Source organism: Pelecanus crispus, chromosome Z (genome assembly GCF_030463565.1).
Source record: "Pelecanus crispus isolate bPelCri1 chromosome Z, bPelCri1.pri, whole genome shotgun sequence".
Lineage (NCBI taxonomy): Eukaryota > Metazoa > Chordata > Aves > Pelecaniformes > Pelecanidae > Pelecanus > Pelecanus crispus.
In genome coordinates, this window is record NC_134676.1 from 69,926,528 (window position 1) to 69,946,562 (window position 20,035).

Consider the following 20,035-nt stretch of genomic DNA (forward strand, 5'->3'; position numbering starts at 1 on the left):
GACCTTCCTGCTCCACAAGAGAGTTGCAGAAACAATAAACACTAGATAGTGGATGGTAATAAACAGCTGGAAACTCAGGTTTTCAAATATTCCTGAACATAATGCTTGGATGCTTCCATACAGTAGCCTTGAAGATTATTTATGCTTAAAAATTATTTGTCCTAACACCAAACACAGACATTCATTTTTCTTTGAAGTCGGTTGAAATCTTAAATTATTATTTTGGGGCCAGGGTCCAACAAATTCTTTCCAGTGTGCAGGAGAAAACATAAAATACACACGGAATGCGCAAGAGAAAGGTAGTTTCACAGTAAGAGCAAGCATACAGTAAATGTGGGCTTCCTCTTTGGATCAAGTGTTGGCTGATACAGAAGAACACAGAGGATGGTCTTCTTTTAACATGTGTGCAATATTCCATCACTATTGAAACAAATTTTGTGAATTTGTAGGACAGAAACAACAGTGTCTACAAGCAGTACAGCACAATGGGAACTCCTGACGCTGAGATCTGTGTGAATGTAGAAGGTGAAACTTGGCTGAGCCTTTATTTTCCCCTCTCTTCAATGCAAATGTTTTTTTCTTTGAAGTAACATTACCAAAAGCAATTCAAAGCTCAGTTATGTGTACACAGCACTGTTATTTCTTTACAGCAACTTTTGCTGTAATAAAAAAATACTAAGACCTTTTACCTTGTTACAGTCCTTTTCATCTTCAAAGCATTTTTACAAATACACTGCAGCTAATCTGAACACCCCTTTAATGTAGTTAAGGTTGATTATCATCATGATTATGACTTTACAGGAGGGACAGAGTTTAAATTACTTAAATGCACAGAAGTATTTGTCAGAAGAGGGATTAAAACTCAAGGGTCACTATGTCCTAATTATGTGCCCACAACATTAGACCCTCTTCTCCCAACCTTAGTTTGCACTGTCAAGAATTATCTTCTTATACAGAGACTGTTTTCTATATTTAACTAAATAGTATACTATTTGCGTAATTAAAGGGCTTCTTACACAAACAAAGAGTGTTTTGGTTCATTTGGCCCAGATTTCACAACTCTGTCAGGCATACAGCCCAAACTGTTAGATATTTGTGGGGACCTTAAATTGCCAGACCTTCCCACCAGCACTTCTAAGAAGGACAGGGTCTTCAGGTATGGACTACATGTGGACTTTCACCACCATTCTCTCAAACATTTACATTTGAAGGGCCTTAATCTGGTGTATAAATTACTTATTTTCATCTAAAGGTCTTTTGTATTTTTTGAGTGGTTTAAGTGAGACTTAGTTTTTACACACTATTTTAACTTAAGCCAAGGAAACATTGCCCATGAGACACAGCCACCTGAAATACTGAGAAATCAAAGCCGAGAGACTCCAAGTCATTGTGCATTGATTTTATTTTTGAAAAAGTGAAACTCCACTGAATGACTCATTTTTATTCAGATAAATGGATTTACATGCCACCATTTAGAATATAAAGTACAAAGTGCACCCTCTAGGAAAATACAAAGCTATAATTTTATTTCAAGGTTTTCTGTAATGTCATAAATGGAATTGTGAACTGAAATTGCAACCTCTCTAGTAATCCTGTAACCAGTGTCTTTTTAATAGTGTATGTTCATCCTGAACATCCATGTTCACGACGTTTCCTGACTATTACGCTGGTGTTTGATTACCTGCTTCCAATTTCAAATGGCTACTGCAGAAAGCTGACTCTCACAATGATAAATGCTGCGTTAAGAATTTCTAGATTACAGTTTACTGATGAACAGTCACTGAACTGGATTTCATCCCTCAGTCCTCTAAGACGATTTTAATTTTAAGCTATTTGAAACCGAGTTACCAAAAGCATATTATCTGCAGAAATGAAAGCATTTAAAAATGTTTATCTCACAAAGCACTGTTTCTTACCTGTTATTGAATAGTTAAATCATTGTGAAGGCTTAAATGCATGTATGGCTCGACCTAGGTTATAAGCTGGTGTAAGTAATGGGAATTCACTAGCTGTTGATATACAGTGAGCTCACTTGAAGAAGTGCAAAATTGCACATTGATACAGATTTTCCTTACTAGTTAACTGATAAATTGAAATTAGCATGGTATTAAATTTGAAAAGGTACTTAGTTTGTATGCAAGAACACAGTTTTTCAGCTCCTTTTTCTGATTCTGAGGATAAGCTGTCCACCTACTGTCTGGAATGTGCCAGAACAGTGCCTAGGACTAGACATCTTTGGAAAGCCCATCTAATGAAGCTTCTTTTGAGCTTCCAGCTCAACGTTTCTTGAAGTATCTATGTCATTAACAATTCACCATGAGCAGGCTTTTCTGCTTACTGTTCTGTGTTCAGATTTACCCTGGATATAATGGAGCTTTATACAGAGTAACACTCCTACAAAATACATACAGTACAGAGAGTCCGTAAGTATGAAGTTGGAAAGCTGGTACCTCTCTGGACAGCTACAGTTTCAAACTACCATGGGAACCGCCTGCGCAGGAACAGCTAGCACAAGCTTTAATTGGGAGTAAGAAAGGACTCTTCTAGCTTACAGTCCCTGAGAGTTCCAATAGTGAGTATTTTCATACTATTTAAACAAAGAGAGCTCTCATATTCAAAAAGAAGCAAAAAATAGAACCAGAAAAGCAAACAGATTGCACATAGTTGTGGTAAAAGATGAATACTGCAATACAATTGACACAGCTTTTTGTAAGCAATTCAACAGAGAAAAACTGTAGTAGAATTACACAGAAGGAATTGCCAAAAATTATTCACTAAAAGATTCTGTGCACTGAAAGTAGAACGTATACCTTCAATAGAAAGGCCAACCTAGAATGAGAAAAATAGTAAATTCCAGTCTTAATATGGTATTATGCCTATACTACAGAGCACTGAAAAAGTTAACACGTAACTTTATCCACGTCCTTCCCTCTCCCTTTATTAAACTATGATTTTCCAAAGCCCATTTCTCATCAGTATAGTCTCACATTTTGAACTGCAGTAAGAAGTCTTCAGACCCTGTGACAAACATCCCAGCTGTGTACAAAGATCTCTAACATACACTAAAGACAAGAGGATAGTGTTTAACGCTGCACAGAGAGCAAATTCCAGCTGAAACGCAAGTTCAGCACTAGCTGCTACTGCCTTAAGTTATCAGGAATACCCTTTTTCTGGTATATAACAAACTGCCTCACAGATCTCAGCAGATTTCTCAGCTGCGATAAAATCCAGGACGTATGTTCAGTGATGAATCTGAGTCTGCATTTACTAGCAGGTATGTGACATTTTTTAACAGACAGGTAGCACTGAGTGGCACATGAGAATGGCATGTCTGATGGCTGAGGTCTCTCTGACAGATAAAGTTGCTCTAAAGAATCTACAACAAAAATTTTTAAAAACAAGTACTTCCAATTAACAAGATATTGGCTATTTTTGAAAGCTCTACATTTGATATTTTTATCTATCTACAGTAATAAAATACATAAACATATCAAAACTATTAAAGCTTCTCAAAACGTAGTATCATGTTATGGTAAAATGAATATTCTGCTTGAATATATGGACTTGTGGCAACAAGAAAAATACCACAAATAGGAAAATTGTAATTATTAATATATAATGATACAACATTTACCTTTTTATATCACTTGAAGCTGTATTTAGCTCTCCAAGCTAAATATACTTTCTACTTCCTATATATGCATACTTCAGAAAGAAAATAAAATGCCTTTTTTTTTTCCCAAGACATGTTGAAAAGACCACCCTTGATTTACACCATATTAAACCTCTAAATGAACGGGTTTTTAACTGAAAATAAACCTTTTCCACTTAGTTACAAATACTATAAATTAGGAATTTTCACACAGGTTAGAGCTGGAATTTTGGTTTTGTTTTGCCATTTCTTTGCAATCCAGTACTAATCAGCACTTTTTGCTTCGTGTCACTGTTTTATAGGGTGCTCCAGGCATTTTGTGGTGCTGTTTAGTTCCACCCTCTGTTGATAAATTGAGAAATTTTTTGGGGAAGTCAAATAAGCCACAGTGTCTCTGGCAATATGGTAGGTGGTCCAGCTGAAATATGGACCACCTGAAAGTTAGTTTTCGGAGAGACTGAGCCAGTGCTTAGCATTTTCAGCACATCCTTGCACATTTAAGTAGATAAAGTATTTTGATTATACCATGACTTTCGTGGAATACTGTTTTCTGGAACTGCAGCATAAAGTAGAAAAATATTTACATACCACCAGCTGCAGCATTGCTCCGTTTACATGCAGTCACTGAAGACTCCCGAAGAGTCGCATATAAACACAGAAATCAGAAGTATTAAAAAGAAAGCAGGATGGTTACCCTGGCTGCATTTTCAAGAGGTAGTTAAACATAGCAGCATTCTCCTCGACTTAATGAAAGGACTCTCAGGATGAAAGCTCTTTAAAAAAGTATTAAAAACGCCACTAAGGATACATTTCAAGGATGCAGTAACATTTCAGGGCTTACCGACCAGACGATAGCGATGTTTCCAAAGCACGCTGGCGGCGTTCTGATGAGGCCACCGCTGAAGTGTAGGAATTAACAGAAATACCCAGGAATAAAGGAATAGCAATATCCACTTCTGGACAGGAGATATTCTGGGGAAGAGAGGAAAAAAAAAAAAAAAACAACGCAGTTATGTGGCATCCTGTGGCACAAAGTCACGATAAACCGGATTTTACTCCACGGGCTCTCCTGCATCGTACGGAACGTAATCGTTTCCAGAGGAATTCCGGCTGCGTGACCGGCATTCGGCACAACGGCTGGCGGCGGCCTCACGCCCGCCGACCGCTCCCTCAGGCCCGGGGCGCCGACTCCTCGGGCGCTCCCGGCCTCTCCCCCTCGGGCCGCAGGCACGGGCCTGCCGCGCCGCGGGGCTGCCGGGCCTCCCCCCGCCCCTCCCCGGGCCCCCCAGCGCGGGCGGCCGCTGCCACCTAGCGAGGAGCGCCCGGCGCCCCCGCTCCCCGGCCCCGCTCCGCCGCCCCGGGGAGCGCGGAAAGGGGGGGGGGGGGGGGGGGGCGGGGCCGAGCGCCTGGCGAGCGGCCCTGCGGGCTGGCCGGCTGCCAAGCGCCCCGCCCCGGCCCCCCCCCCCCCCCCCCTTTTCCGGCCAGAATGGCCGCCGCCGCGGCGGCCGTGAAGGTAAGCGCGGGTCCGCGCCGCTGTGGGTTGCAGAGGAGGTGGCGGCGAGGCGCCGCGCCCCGCCGTTGTCCCCGCCTGCCGCCGCCTTCCCTGCCGGGGCCGCCTGCGGGCCCTGCGGCGCGGGCGGGGAAGGGCGCGGGCCGCGCCGCGGGCCACGCCGCTGCGCTATGGCGCTGCCGCCCGCCGCGCCCTCCCCGCTCCCTCCCCGCTCCCCGCTCCCTCCCTGCTCCTTTCCCGCCTCCCCTCCCCTCCGCCCCGCCCGCCGGGAGCGGGCCTGGCAGCGCGGCGGCCCTCCGCAGTGCCAGGCGGGAGAGGGGCCGCCATGGCGGGCGGCGTGCCCGGGCGGCCGCCTGCCTCTCCGCCGCGGGGCCTCTCCGCCGCGGGGCGGGCAGCCCCCGCCGGTCCCCCGCGCCTCGGGCGCCGCGGCGCTGCCGCGGGCCGCCCTGCCATCCTCCCCGGCCGTGCGCCGCGGCCCGGGCCCTCCCCGGTGCCTCTCCCGCGGCTGTGCCGGAAGAGACCATTTTTTTTTATTTATTTATTTTTTTTTAAACGAAATCCGGAGTCCTCTGCTGCTCAGGGTTTACGACGCGGCTGCCGTGCGTCGGATTTTCTCAGGGAGAGGCAGCGGGGAGGGTTTGCAGCTGCCGCAGGGTGCACAGGTCCCGAAGCTGCAGCAGAAGTGAGCCGGCGCAGCAAGTCTCGCCTAAGGCGTGTCCGTCCCCTGTGCTTAAAAAAAAATGGCTCCAAAAGGTGACGGCCTGCGACAGGCCAGCTGGGCTGAAACTCTGGGTTTGTGTTTTGACCGAAATTTGAATTAGTTTTCTGAGGTGAAGTAACTCTCCCCGTTGTTTCGGTGTGTAGAAGTCCGGTATAATCTGTCTTTATTTTACAGAGACAGCAAGTTTATTCTTTCAACTGCAAATTGTATGCGGCTTGCTGTTTATCTCCTTTTAAGTGACAGTCTTTTTAGTGCCATCTTCCCTTCTCATTATCCCCAAAATAGAAGAGAGGAATACAGATGTAGTCATCGGTTGTTAGTTGTCCCGAAGACTGATAGCTGATTGTGACAACGCTTAACATGTACCGGTGTTTAAGATCCTCAGGTGGACAAGTGTAGACTGTTACTGCACTGGTACTTCTGTGTCTTGTGCTTGAACCTATTAGAGGAATTTCACCAAACAGCAGGTGAAGAAAGGCACGCACTTAAGCGTGATCATTATTTGGACTCCCATAGAGAAATGCTTTTGATTTTGCAATTTGTTTCACTTTTGTTGGTCTTCATCCCAATGTTTGAGATGGGCTATACCGTAGTAAAATACTTAATGATTCATTCCACTGCAATGTCGTTTTACTTTAAATTTAATTCCAGATAGCCTTAGCTTACAGTCTCCATTAATTTTTACGGGTCATGTCCTTCATGTCCCTTTGTAGGATGCAAAGTCTGGAATGGAGCATACAGTCTTGCATCTTTCCATTCTTGAGGCCACTCCTAGATGTGACAGTCTCTGCCTCTTGGGGAAAGGTGAGACTTTTCTCCCTGAGTTGACTCCTCTCTGCTGTTCCTTGTCTTCAATGCCTGGGCTGCTAGGTGGAAATAGACCTTAGCTCCCTTGGCAGGATATCTCCCCACTGAGCCTAGAGGAGCTGCATTCCTTTTGAGAATTCGCTAGAAGGTCTGTAAGGCAGAATTTAATATAGAATCAGAATATTTGGATCTCTAGCCCCTAGACGTAGCTGATTACATAAACTAGAGGAAAAATAACTCTAAAATAATTCTAAAATAAAATTAATTTTAGGGTTGGAGCTGTTATCTCCAAGTTGGCATTACGTGGTTGGAGAAGTGGCTGCTTCAACAAATCTCTGCTGGCTTAACTTTCCTTCCACTGCAGTAGCTCCCCCGTGAATTATAGTGAGCCCAGCATTTCCCTAGCCAGTGTTGCCTAAGGTGGCTTTTAAGGTTGACCAAACTGCTGCTGAGGTGTTTTGCAGGGAGGAAGAAGGCAAGAGCAATTTCAAGGTAGTCTTAGCTCTTCTTCCATGCTGTGGGTTCTCCACCCTGGGAGCTGTGAATATTTTGCCAGCTTGTTGCACTACTGCCATTTCTGACAGCATGCCTGTTGGTGTAAAAGCCTGCTCTGGAACTGAGCGGTGCAGCACAAGCACGTATTGATGCCACTGCAGCGGCAGGAGTAGGGAGCCCAAGAGCAATCTGAAAGCAGGCCTGTGCTGCCGTGAACAGACTGAGCTCTGTGCTGCTACAGATCAGGTGTGCTGCTGTCTGGTACAAGAACAGCCTGTTAACAGTGCTGGTTCTGCGTGTTCGTAAGGACCTTAAAGCATTGCGGTTCCAAAATAACTTTTATGTCTTGTAGCTGTAGCTGGTATCTCCAGCATTGCACTGGTTTTTTTCAGTCCCAACAACTTTCACTTTGCCAGACATAAAAATTCAGGCAGGTAAGCATTCCCTTTTGAATATTCTCAATGTTAGGTCATAGGGAACTAATAAAATGAGCATTATACCAAACTAAAACTAGTTAAGTTACTGAAGGATTTTTCTTTTTTTTTTCCCCAGGTTAAAAAAAAAAGTCACCATTTTGGTCCTGGCTTCTGTTAATGTAGTAATCGTCCCTGTTTACTGAATGCATGTATGAACAATGTTAAAGGTGGTCTTTTGTTGATTTTGAGTTTTATGATTGTTCCTGTTGCACACTTCTTACATGATTCTTAAGGCAAAAAATTGTTCATCCTAAAATTTATATAGTTTTCAGGATTTTCATTTTTCAATCTAACAATCTGAATGTTTGTGATAAATAAACAACATGATTAACATGGGAACAGACCCATCAATACCACTGCAAACAATTATCTAGGTCTTCCCTAATGCTTGAGTATATTCAGGGTTGGAGTTTGTGGGTTTTTACTTTGCACTACTCCTCGTGCTCCACAGGGGGGTAGCAAAAGGAAATAGGAGATCTGTCAAAACTACTTCAGCGTATCAGCATTTACACCATCTGGTGTGGAAAGCTTTCTCCGAGAATTATTTGGTGTGTAACTAAGACCACAGAGCCTCTGCTTGTTGAAATGAAATACTTGATGAGCTGACTAATATAGTAGTTGAACAAATGAGGTCTCTATGAATGTAAGAGTTAAGAAAAAACTAGAGTAAGAGACAGCTGGGTGTGTGTTGTGGAGGGGGGTGTTGCACATTGAAGTCTGGAGGTTTTACTTGAGAAATTTGCTGTCTTTAAAAATAATAAAAAAATGGTGGAACCCTGCGGTAATAAGTCATACCAGAATGGTTCCAAATTTTTTTTTTTCCCATGAGAAGCACTCAGCCATGATTAGAATTCTTCAACTTAGAAGTGAGACAAACTTTTCAACAACTGGTTGCATTTGAAAAAAAAAAAAAAAAACCAGTAGCATTTTCTCTGTGTGTGATAAATGGTGACATTATTTTTAAATACCATTACTAAACTTGAGGTTGTGAAGGGTCTGACAGTACCCATTCCATCCAAAGAGCTAGAAGTGTTCTGAGCTCAAGAGAAAACTTTACGTGATTGAAAATGGGATTATCCCTGGAATGACCAAAACAAGGTACTTTCCAATGATGAACTAGAAACAAGAAAATTCAGATGCGTTTTTCTTTAATTGCAGTGCAAAATCACGGGTGAGTCTAGTCTCAGTGAGCATGTATGTTTCAAATTACCATTTTTCCTTCTTTCCCCTTTTTTACAAAAGAATTAGGACAGATGAGCAAGAACAAGAAATCGGTGATTAGTGAAGCATGACAGATAGGTGGTAATTGTGAGTCACTTCATGCTTCTTCACTAAAAGTTGTGTCAAAACACAACACAGGACTTTTAGCCTGATTTCCTAAGGAAATAAAATACATATTATTTACGTGGCCCTTTTCCCCTTTTTTTTCCCTTCCCATTATGCTTTGAAACTGTTAGTCAATTTCATAAAAATTTGGGAAAAAAGTACTTGAAAAGACCTCATTAAAAAAAGTAGGAGGAACAAGAGTCTGTTAAGTTTCTACTTAGGGAAAGGTTGTGAGTTGAATAAAACCTGACACCAGTGCATCTACAGAGGAGACCGTTAGCGACCCAGCTGCAGGCGAAGTCTGCACCTTCTTAGGTACCAGACAAGCTAACTGTAAATATGTGAAGAAACGCAGCAGTGCTCACAGCAGGTGAAATTGTCAGCAGATTCTTTTTATTTCACTTGTGAAGATGCTGTTGAGCTGTCCCCCTTTTCAGAAGCTGTAGAGAGACAACTTAGAGAAACAGGGAAGTTCTTAGATCCTGGCAAGCCAACACAAAAACCTTCTAATTTTTGAAAAAAGTTGTCATTATTTTGTATGTGTAATACTATATAGTAATGCCTGGTATTCAGTATGGCCATTATGTATAGGACTGGTTTTCCCCATGGAAACAAGAAGTCTTTGTTATAATATGCATTATATAGGTATTTCTTACTCATTAGAGTCATTCCCAAATAGCACCCTTCATTTTTGTACTGGGAATAAATGATGAATTGGGACATCTTTGCACATTTCCCATAGCTTTTTAAATTGGGTATCTTTACAGAGGAGAATCATAGTGTATGAAACTGGCAAGTTAAATACAGTTGTTTAAAATCAGTCATTTAAAATTTCCTTTCTGGGAATATGTGCTAGGCATATTATGTTCTGTTGATCTGTAATCTAGACCCATCTCAAGCAGAAGATAGGTTTTGTAGCTGCCTAGTTAGTTTTTCAGACATGCTGTTAAATGGAGCGTAATCTCAAGAGGACTAATATGTACTTTTTCTGTGTAAGATCGGAATTATTGGTGGAACTGGCCTGGATGATCCAGATATCTTAGAAGGAAGAACAGAAAAATATGTTGATACTCCTTATGGCAAGGTCTGTATAACCTTTTTTTTTATTACTGAGACTTTTTGCTGGTTTTAAAGACATTTGTATGCTTTAAGAATTTTCAGACTGTTAAATGAATTCATAAAGGAGGTACTGTCACAAGACTATTTCCTTTTAGTTGCTATGTATTGTGTGATTCTTAGTTTGTAGAAGCAAGGTGTTAGAAAGATGACGTGCAAAGGAGACTATACCTCTTCTCATTTGTCCATTGGATGAATTTACAAACTCAGTCCTGAATTTACAGTCAAGAGAAATAAACCATCTCTTTCAAATTGGTGCTGTTGTGTGACCTGTAGTATATGTCAGATCGCCCCAGGAACCTTTCTGAACTGCAGAAAACTGTCCTTTGAGGTATATGGGCCACCATTTTCCCTGAATTATGGTTTACATACCAATGGTCTCCTTACAGTCGTGCTTATAATCACATAATTTTAAACTGATTTGAAAATGAAGCTCTGAAACTGTTTTTGTGGCACATGTATTCTTGACCAACTCTCCTTCACATTGCTTCAGCCCTTTTCCTCAGCAAAAGGGAGTGGAGGTTGGGGGTGTTGCTCTACACACAGTGCCGAGCGTGTTGTGAAGGACAATTCCTGCCCCAAAGCATTTATAGTCGGAACAGGCAAGACAAAGGTTGAGACAGGGTTTTATAGGCAGGAAATCAAGTGGGAGAGAAGTTCTAGTTGACACAGGAAGTTCATAGAAGAACTGGATCTCAGATATTCTGTAATGTCCTAAGACCAGAGGAGTCTGGACGCTTTATAATTGCAGTCAGAATTAGATCTTATGAAATCTACCAGTGTAAGCTAGTATACATACAATAAAACATCTGGCATGTGGTAGCAAGAGCCATTTTATGGGTAGAAGCTTGCCAGAAAGCTCAGTGCTGTGGTGTGTGATTGAAAATCTGAATCCGTGCCTCCATTCAAAATGGTTTAAAGGAGAAGTAAGAGTGTAAAGAGCAAGCAGAGTTTGGTGTGTGCGCCATTCAAGAAGGGGAAGGAGGTAAAGATTAAGGGAGGAGAAAACATAATCAGAAAAATACATTTGACTTTTCCACCATCCTTCAAAATCTGCTAACAACCACAAGAGAATAAAGGGAACTTGCCTCCTCCATTTTCCATACCCTGCTTTCCAACTGGTAGCCAGCATTGGTCTGAAGTAGAATGGACTGGCTAAACCCAACCACTTGCCATTGCATTCCCTATTTTTTGAGAGTCATGGATGGTCACAGCATGGCTGTGTATGCAGACTGCTCACAAAGCAAAAATAGCACTATGCTGGTAGCACATATTCACTGAAGCCTTTGTATCCAGGAAGGATGAGACACTCTTCTCCTCCCTCACAGGGGCCTGCTCAGTTGTCAGAGTTAAGGGCACAGCGGCAGCACAGCATTTGGAGGGCTGTTCTGTCACAGCACTGGGATGCAACAGGATTTGGGTGGCCCAAATACTGCAGTGCAGTAAGGTGGCCTACAGCAGGGTTTAGTATTACTGAGGAGAGTAGGAGTACCTGCAGGATGTGTTCTCTGCAAGGGAGTGGAAAAAGCTTCCTTGATCTTGCACCTTTGGTCAGTATGGAAGGCTTTTTTAATTTTGTTTAGGAAGCAGCTTAGCTGCTGGGTTTTTTTCTGTGTTCTTCACAGAATGCAACATGAATAGGGGAAAATAAATCTTCATTGCCTGTTGTGGTTTGTGAGAAGCCTTGATCAATGGACTGGCTCTGTCTGAGCTTGTGTGTTATGCATTTAACATAGGCTGAACTTAAAGAAAAAGCTTGTGAATATTCTATCTCTGTGTAAGGGGGGAGAGGTATAACTGAGATGCCATGGTAGGAACTAAGCGTGGATTCTAGATACTGTGGTGAGCTGAACTGGGACTGTTAAGCTTACCTGGTTGGAAGACTGCAGGACTGGATGATCTTAAAGGTCTTTTCCAACCTAAACAATTCTATGATTCTATGATTTGTAGGGCTTCTGTATCTGTGAAGGGGAGCACAGCCAAACAGTGAACTTTTGTCCTTAACCCCTGCTAGACTGTATCTCTTCTCTCTGCCTGCAGACCTGAGCTCCTAAGAACACAGGCCCTTGGTCTGATGGTTGTTTCATGTAGATTCAGTCCTGCATGGAATCGCATTAACTTCAGTGTTTGAACGCAGTTTTCGCCCTCATGAAGCAACTGGTGGATCAGCCTTAGTGTAAGACGTGCAGGGCTTAGACCACAAGTTACAGTGGCATAAAGTGCATTGAGTGGATCAGGTTGATGGACTTCAATCTGAAGCAGAAGCAAACCTCATAAATTTAACTGGTATCATCAGGTGGATCAGTGTTTGCTTATTTTGCTGCTGAGACTTTCTAGCATTCAGGAAGGAGGTGTTACAGAGTCTGCCTCTCTCATTTTAGAACAACAGAGATGAGAGAAGCAGCTATTGGCGAATGCTAAAGGGCAAAGAGAACTGTTTTTTTAAGTGTGCTTGGAAAAGTTCAGGAGTTTGTGGTTTATGTTAGTATTTTTTTCTAAAGGTGTGTCTTGTTCTTGATTGTTACTGAAATAAAACCAGACTGGGGTTTTTCTGCCATAAAGATGCTTTTTCATAGAGCTGTGACATCAGTGGAGAGAGACTCTGCCTGAAATTTTAAGAGGTAAAGGGCTTAATCTAAATAAGTGTTCAGAACTTTGTGGTTGTTTCATTGCTGGGAAAATTACAGATGCAACATCAACCCTATTTAGTTCAAGCAAAATTAGGAAGAATGAAAATGAATGTCTGAATGCCAAAAGAAAAATGCAAGGCATAGTTAAAAAATATATGTCCATTTCATTCTATCCTGTAAAAATGCAAAGTGTATGATTCTACTTTCCTTATGTTCTGGGTCTTAATTCTGAAGTTTCTTGGCAAGGACATAGCCAAAAGACTTTTAACTGACCACCTTTCTGGTGGTGATGTTGCTTAGCACCTGTGACATTTGACAACAGCAAAATAGACGTTTCTTTAATGCTGTTTCTTTACCTTTAGAAGCAGAATAATAGCTTACATTTTGTTCATATAGAGTCCTTGATTTGTCTTCTGCTTTGGCCTTCTTGAATCACAAGAATTACTTAATAACAAAACTTACATCATCAGGGAATGTGGGGCTATTTTTTTCAGGTGAAATGCAGAAAACTTTAAAGGAAACTAGTATGAGAATTTTTGAAATTCTCTATTGGCATTGGTCCTCCCATGATCTTTCAAGTTGCATTAGTAATACTAGGGAAGATGCAGTACGTTATTTTTTTAAAAAATAAATATCCTTACAGCTGTTAATAAGCTAGCCTTGTTCTCTCCCTTGTCCACTTGCACCATTTTCATTGCATCAAAAATTCGGTATTCTGTGGCAAATACCTTAAAAACTTATGGCATTCCATCTCCAGATATGGAAAATATTGTTTTCTTATAGAATAAGAAAATTGCTTGCAGCAGCATTTACCTTCATCATTGAATTTTGAAGCTACTAACAAAATTTTGTTCAGAATAAACTTTCAGTTAGATTGTTTTGTTTTCTGGGTGACAGAAGTTGGTTCTGAATCACCTTTCCCAAAATCGGCAAAATATTTTCCTGTTCTAGAAAGTTAATTTAGGTACCCCCCTCTTTTTTTCATCATAGGGTGTATGTGGGAAACGAAGCAGGGGAGGAGGGGAAGGGATCCACCTTGCAAATGAGCTTTGTATGCTTGCATCAGGAAAATCAGACCTTGTGACATAACACTAAAGCTCCTCTTCCGCCTCCCCAAAACGATGTACGTCGTTTGGTTCCTAAACTAGATCACAGGTTAAATAAAGACTTGGGGAACCTATGAGATACTTTTCCATCTCAAGTTTTCCTGAGACTTTTATTTGGCTTGTTCATTTTCTTTTCTTCTGTTCCAGCTTGCTTCTGAGGTGAGACCAAGGAAAAAATTAATTCTGTAAGCAGCACATGAATAGTACTTTATGCATATTTATGTTGCAGACAAAGGGGATTTATTTCAGTTGTTTGTTACTGTCATAATTTAGGGTTAACTGCCCAGGGTTCTTTGCTTCCTTTTCTGTTTTGCAACACTGAGTAATATATATCTGACTGGGATTTTGTGGAAGGGGAAGTAGTTAAATACCTATATGAATTACTAATGTTCAAGAACTTTTTATTGGGCCTTTTATAAAATCCTGCTTTAAAAATACTGTATTACAACTTTAAATTCAGATTGTTCCATTGGAAGTTTTTATTATTTTACCAGCATTTCAAAGCTCCTCACTACAACTGAGATAATAGTAGAGAGGTACGGCACTGGAAAGAACTTGTGTGTGATTCCGTTCTGCTCTTTTTCTCCCACTAGCTCTGTTATGTGGTTAATGCATAGTTTGAAATGTCTGTATTTTGCGCTTCCTTGTAACTTTACACATGCTGATTTATCCTTATTTCCTCTCTTTTAATGACCCATGATGCAGTATCTGCAAATTCTTTTCTTAAACTGTCAGTTCATCATTTAGCAGCGCATTCTTTGTTCCAAATCTTTCTCTCTGCCATGTTTCTAGCAATCAGGCAAGAAGGGTATTCAGGCAGTCACCTGGAAGATGCCCTGAATGTGTTCTGTGGAAATCTGTATAGAGATGACAACTGGTCCTGTTACACAGCCACCCTGAACCCTTTTGAAGTGACTAGGATGACAGCAGACAGGGAAGGAAACCCTGGCTGCTGCAACTAGATTTTGAAGCCTGTTGGATTTCAAAGGAGTTGAATTCTTGCTGCATCAGCGGTATATGCCAGAATTCAGTGCAGTTATGCGGTGGGGATGAGTATCAAATAGCAGTTAAATTGTACCCTTCTACCCCAAATATTTTGGAAATTGATATAAACTTGAATCCATCGCTTGCAATAAACTTGAATCTCTCACTTGTAAAGCAAAGGATCCAGTCTTCATCTTACTGATCTTCACGATTCATTTTGATAGGAGGCAAGGAATTTCAGCTGAAGTCCTCTTTAGTTTTTAAGAGTATTTTTGTATCCCGCTGTGAGCTAAGTTGCATGTTCGTTACTTCACGCAACAAATGTGCAATCTCTAAACAAACCAAAACAAACCCAAAAAACAAACCCCCAAGTGCTAATTATTGTGAACTGTCATTGTTGTGGAATGTTGAAACATCAAAATGCCTTGGCAACAAGACAGCAAGGTTTTCGCCCTGTGTGAAATTTCACTTTTAAAACCGTGTCTGGTTCAGAAGAGTATGTGTAAAGTAAGGTAAATAGATTAAACATTTGAATGTCAATAGGTTACTGTTAAATGGAGACTTTTAAAAAGAAGGCAGAATACAATACAGTTCTAAAAATAAATATTCTGGAATATTCCCTTTATTAAAAAAAAAGTGGTAAACCTGTGTCTGGCAGAATTTAAACCTAGGTGATTGAGTAAATCATGGTGCTTTGAAGAGATTTCACATTAAAAATGACCAAAAAGAGCTGTGCAATAGGGAATAGAAAGTGGTGTTTTTATTAGAAATTAGTATCTCCAAAATGCAGCTATGTGGGACTCAACTTACTACTTTATTCTAGATCTCTGCAAATTTTCATGTGTGTAATAGAATTAACAGCTGTAAAACTAAATGGTAATTGAAATCGTGCAGCTAGCATTAAAATACAAATAAAATAATATCAAGTAGCAGGCAACAGAACGTTTCTAAATGCAAATGTGTGAGTCCTTCTAGACACTTAGAAACTTGTGATTAGTAAAAAAATCGCAGTTTTTGTTAATAGCTATTTCTGCTTTAAATCCCAGGGCATGGAAGGAGAGATTTCCAGAGTGGCTTCCAGCTTATTTACAGTTTCTTCTGCACTGCAATAAAAAGAGTGAAATGCACACAGTTTTGGGTATGAGAAGCAGCACATCCAACTGCACCACTGCTCAGCACAAATACAGTTTAGCATCTAATTAAACAGAGGCCTTGCATTTTTTTAACAAAAAGGGAAGCTGGAAGCATTGTGTATTTCAGATCCCTGTTGCATATAGTCCAGGAACAGCCCACAGAGCAGTTAATTTGTTGTAGTGGTGATGGATGTCTTGGGGGCTGCCCCACGGGGACAGTATGACCATCTCCAAGGCAGGGCACGTGTCCCAGCTGGGCAGCGAAAAACAAAATACTGTAGCTTCCTGGCTGGTTGGTCAGTCGGGAGGAATGCCTGTTCTCCTGTAGCTGTGAGAGGAGAGTGCATGCTGTCTCCTGGTCCCTGGGCTGAACAAATCCGACACTACTTCTGCCGCTAGTGTACCAGAAGTTGTCTGTCATATCACAATTCACTCCCCAAAAGCAGGACACCCAGCAGCAGGGAAGAGGGAGTTTATCAGGAAGCTGGAGCGGGAATGAAGGGTGGGTTGGAGGAGTCTAGAACATGCGTGTGAGCTAGGGGGCCATGGTAAAAAGAGGATAGAGAAGAGAGTGGGGAGTGTTATGGAAAGGAACAGATTAAATGTGATTTCTGCTGGGAGAGGGCTTTTAATAGGGAATGGCACCTGTTTAGCAAAAAGCAACTAAAGTTTACAGGAGAGAGTGAGATGTGCTAACCAATTTAAAGGCAAAATGTACATGTTTGTTTTTTCATGTTTCAAACAGTGCTACACAAACAGTGTTTCAAAGTATTTGAAAGTGTTACTGTTTCAAACCCTAAAGTAAGGAGTTGCAATATTTTATGTTGGTATGAGCACAGAAAAACTGTGATAATCCTTCCAGTGTCAAGTTTGATCTTCCTGTTCCAGACTGTTTTACTAATCTGCCGTATCAAATTACAGGCTTACTCTGAGCTGAAGAAAATGTGAGACAACAGTGGTAACCAGTATTTCCTTTCATAACTATCATGCTTATCTTTAAATAGCAGTTAAGGTTTCTAATGTGATTGTCAGGCTGTAGCTCATTCTTATTTGCTTGCTTTGCAGCCTTCGGATGCTTTGATATTGGGAAAGATAAAAAATGTGGACTGTGTGCTGTTGGCAAGGTAAATGAACGTTTTAAGGGGTTTTATATTATGTGTCTTGAAGTTTTCTGAAAAGTTTTTTCTTTTTACATTAGATGAACTGAATTTTTACTCTGACTTCATCTTGCTCTGTGTGGTTGCTAGCAAAGTCCAGCAGCAGTCTGGTTTTTTTTTGCTGAACAAATTTGATGCTGCAGGGACTAAGAGTATTAAAAATACCATCTAGGTTAGGAAAGAGAAATCCAGTGGGGGCTGTTGCCCTAGGAATAACAGCAACCTGCAAGGTTGCCTGCTCTGGTGGTAGGTAGGTTGTGCCTGATAACCTCAGTAATCTGTCTGCTCCCTGTGTTTGCAAATTTCCTTTGTGAAACTGGGAAATTGCCTGTTTCCAGATGAACTGTATCTCTGGTACCACTGCAGACTCTTCCAAATCATTCCCTTTGATTATTGAGTCCTCTGGCTGTTACCTTTATTGCTTAGGAGGCTGCATCCCATGTCGTTCTTCCTCCCTGGGTCGTTTTTATTGAAACATCTCTTACCATACTCAGAAGAGAATCTCGAAACAGGATCTACAGATGAGCACATGGAAATTTCACACTAACGTAACAGTGGATATCTAGGACCAATGTGCTACTAGATTAGACATAGGAATACTGACACTTCTCAGCATCTGAACAGCACGGGTGGAGCCAGGTGCTGATAACAGGGTCCATCAGCAGTCCCAGACAAGTCGAGGTGATGAATCAAGTCCGGTAATCATCCAGGGAGTCCAGGCAGGAGCAGTAGGAGATGGGGCCAGAGACAGGGTTGGAGACAAGGCTGCGGTGTGTGTCCAAAGTTCATCCAGAAAACGTGTCTGGAGACAAACGACAGCAGAGGTCTGAAGGCCATCCGGGAGACGCAGCTGGGGACAGGCACACCTGTGACTTTGCTCAGGCCAGGAGTGAGGGCTGGGGCCTGAGCTTGGAGGCGGGAGCACCTGGACTCATGGGCACCGGGTGTTTGGGTGGAGGCCCAGGGTGAGGCTGGCCAGAGCAATTATGACCCAGTGGTGCACTCAGGGCCCCAAAATTCTTTTCATGCCCAGTATTTTTCCCTTAAGCTGCTGACTGTTACCATCTCTGCAGCTACACTTCTTTCTGTGGTTTTACTTTTCTTACCTTGCATGGGCTTTGCTCATGTATTTGATTACACGTGGACAACATTTTTCTCATTTTCTCAAATGAAATGCTAAGCCAAGGTCCTATAGACGTGCTGTATCAAAGTAGGCCTTGGGCTACAGATGACTGAGCAGCTTGGCTGTGGTTTACATCCTCACTGGGATTTATGACCATTTACGTATCACCCCCATGAGTTTACTTTTGGGGCTGAGGTACCTGCAGCTTCACTTCGTGTTTTCAGAAAAATAACAGAGTTGTTTATGATTGCCAGATTAAAAAAAAAAAAAAAAAAAAAGGCATGTATATTCTAGAAGAGGGTTATGGCAACAACTGCAACATTAAACAATAAAACTACATGCCTAGTAGCTTATCAGAAATGCTAATGACAACATGGGAATCCTGCCTGACAGTGCTTGGTCATGTTGTGTGCAACTCCCAGTTCACAACTGATCAAGTTCTCAAGACCTCTTGGTCACTGTGAAAGAATCAGTTGTGAAATTAAGTTCCTCCTTGCCTCTTACGTATTTGAAAATAATTTTCAAATGTGTTTAGTCACTATGTGAGTGATGTACCTCTGTAGCGATGACAGAGATAACATGAAAGCTTGTGCTTGTAAGACTAAGTATTTCCTGTCTTAGTGAAAAAACATGCTGCAGCAGTGTGAAGTCATTCTTCTAATTTATGAAAGCTGTCAGATAATTTTAAGAGCAAAGAGAAAAATGTGATGATTCTACTGTTTTCTTTGGGAAGACAACAGATTAAAACTGTGTTCTTTCTAGTTTTAATTCCTGTGATGTGCTGCTCTTTTCTGGGTGGGAGAATACAAATGGCACTTCTGGGCAGAAAATTTGTAGAGGTGTATGTAAATCTTACAAATTTGTCGTAGTGTATGGAAGATTTCATTTGCTACACCTGGGTTTTCAGAATCTATGGAACTGACAAAATTCAGAGAAAGATGCTTTTTGTACTTTTGAAGCTGCTGAAGTATATTTGAATTGTGTTTTCAAGATTCTTTTCATTGCAGTCTTGAACTTAAAAATTTTGCATTTAAGAAGAAAACTACACCACAACTTCTTAAATCAAAAACTGAGGGAACAGTAATACAGTTAGGAAGACAAGCTACACTGGCAGTAGCTGAAATGATCAGTTCCATTCCCAGGGTTGTTAGGGAAATTACATTTCCTGGAATTCTCTTTATCTGGGAGAAGGAAGGCAATTTCAGTCTGATTTATTTTACTCTCTTGCAACATGTATCTTTGCAGACATGGAAGGCATCATACAATTATGCCATCAAATGTCAATTACCGTGCCAATATCTGGGCATTAAAAGAAGAAAATTGTTCGCATGTATTAGTGACTACTGCCTGTGGTTCATTACGAGAGGAAGTACAACCTGGTGATCTTGTCATAATTGACCAGTTCATTGACAGGTGAGTAACATTTGTTTTTAATTGTGTTCGTAGTTTGCGCAGAGACAAAAGGGGACAAGTGGGGTTAAACCATATAATAACATGTTAATGTTAAATTAGGTTTTTGTGGAATGAGGTGATAACCTCAGTTCTTATGGCAAAAAGTGAGATTCATACAAGAAGTCATGACAGGAAACAGGAATGAGATTACAAGAAGTTCAGCTCTAACAGACATAGAAGAAATACCAGGCTTTGAAGAATGGCCTCGAATGAACTAAAGTATAGCTTCTTGGGAAGTCTTCTGAAGAGAAGAGATCTCCTGTTCTCAGGTGTGGGGGAGGAACATGGATAAGAGCACAGGCTGTTTGAAGTTTTGAGAAGAATCTGAAATGAGATGAAGGGGTGCA

General features: G+C 41.4%; 1 protein-coding gene across 3 annotated transcripts in view; it reads left to right on the forward strand.

The window, feature by feature from the left end:
* The first annotated feature begins 5,129 nt into the window (after positions 1-5,129).
* The window catches only part of MTAP (methylthioadenosine phosphorylase), a 36,817-nt gene continuing 21,911 nt past the window's right edge, over positions 5,130-20,035 (forward strand). The window contains exons 1-5 of one of the 3 annotated variants that reach the window (XM_075726333.1): positions 5,134-5,165; positions 6,597-6,687; positions 9,985-10,071; positions 17,022-17,080; positions 19,482-19,649. In XM_075726333.1, the coding sequence (XP_075582448.1) occupies positions 6,598-6,687; positions 9,985-10,071; positions 17,022-17,080; positions 19,482-19,649 (404 nt within the window). In that variant the 5' untranslated portion in view covers positions 5,134-5,165; position 6,597. Of the gene's footprint in view, positions 5,166-6,596; positions 6,688-9,984; positions 10,072-17,021; positions 17,081-19,481; positions 19,650-20,035 lie in introns of those variants that run through there. The other 2 variants (XM_075726334.1, XM_075726335.1) reach the window with 2 other exon arrangements.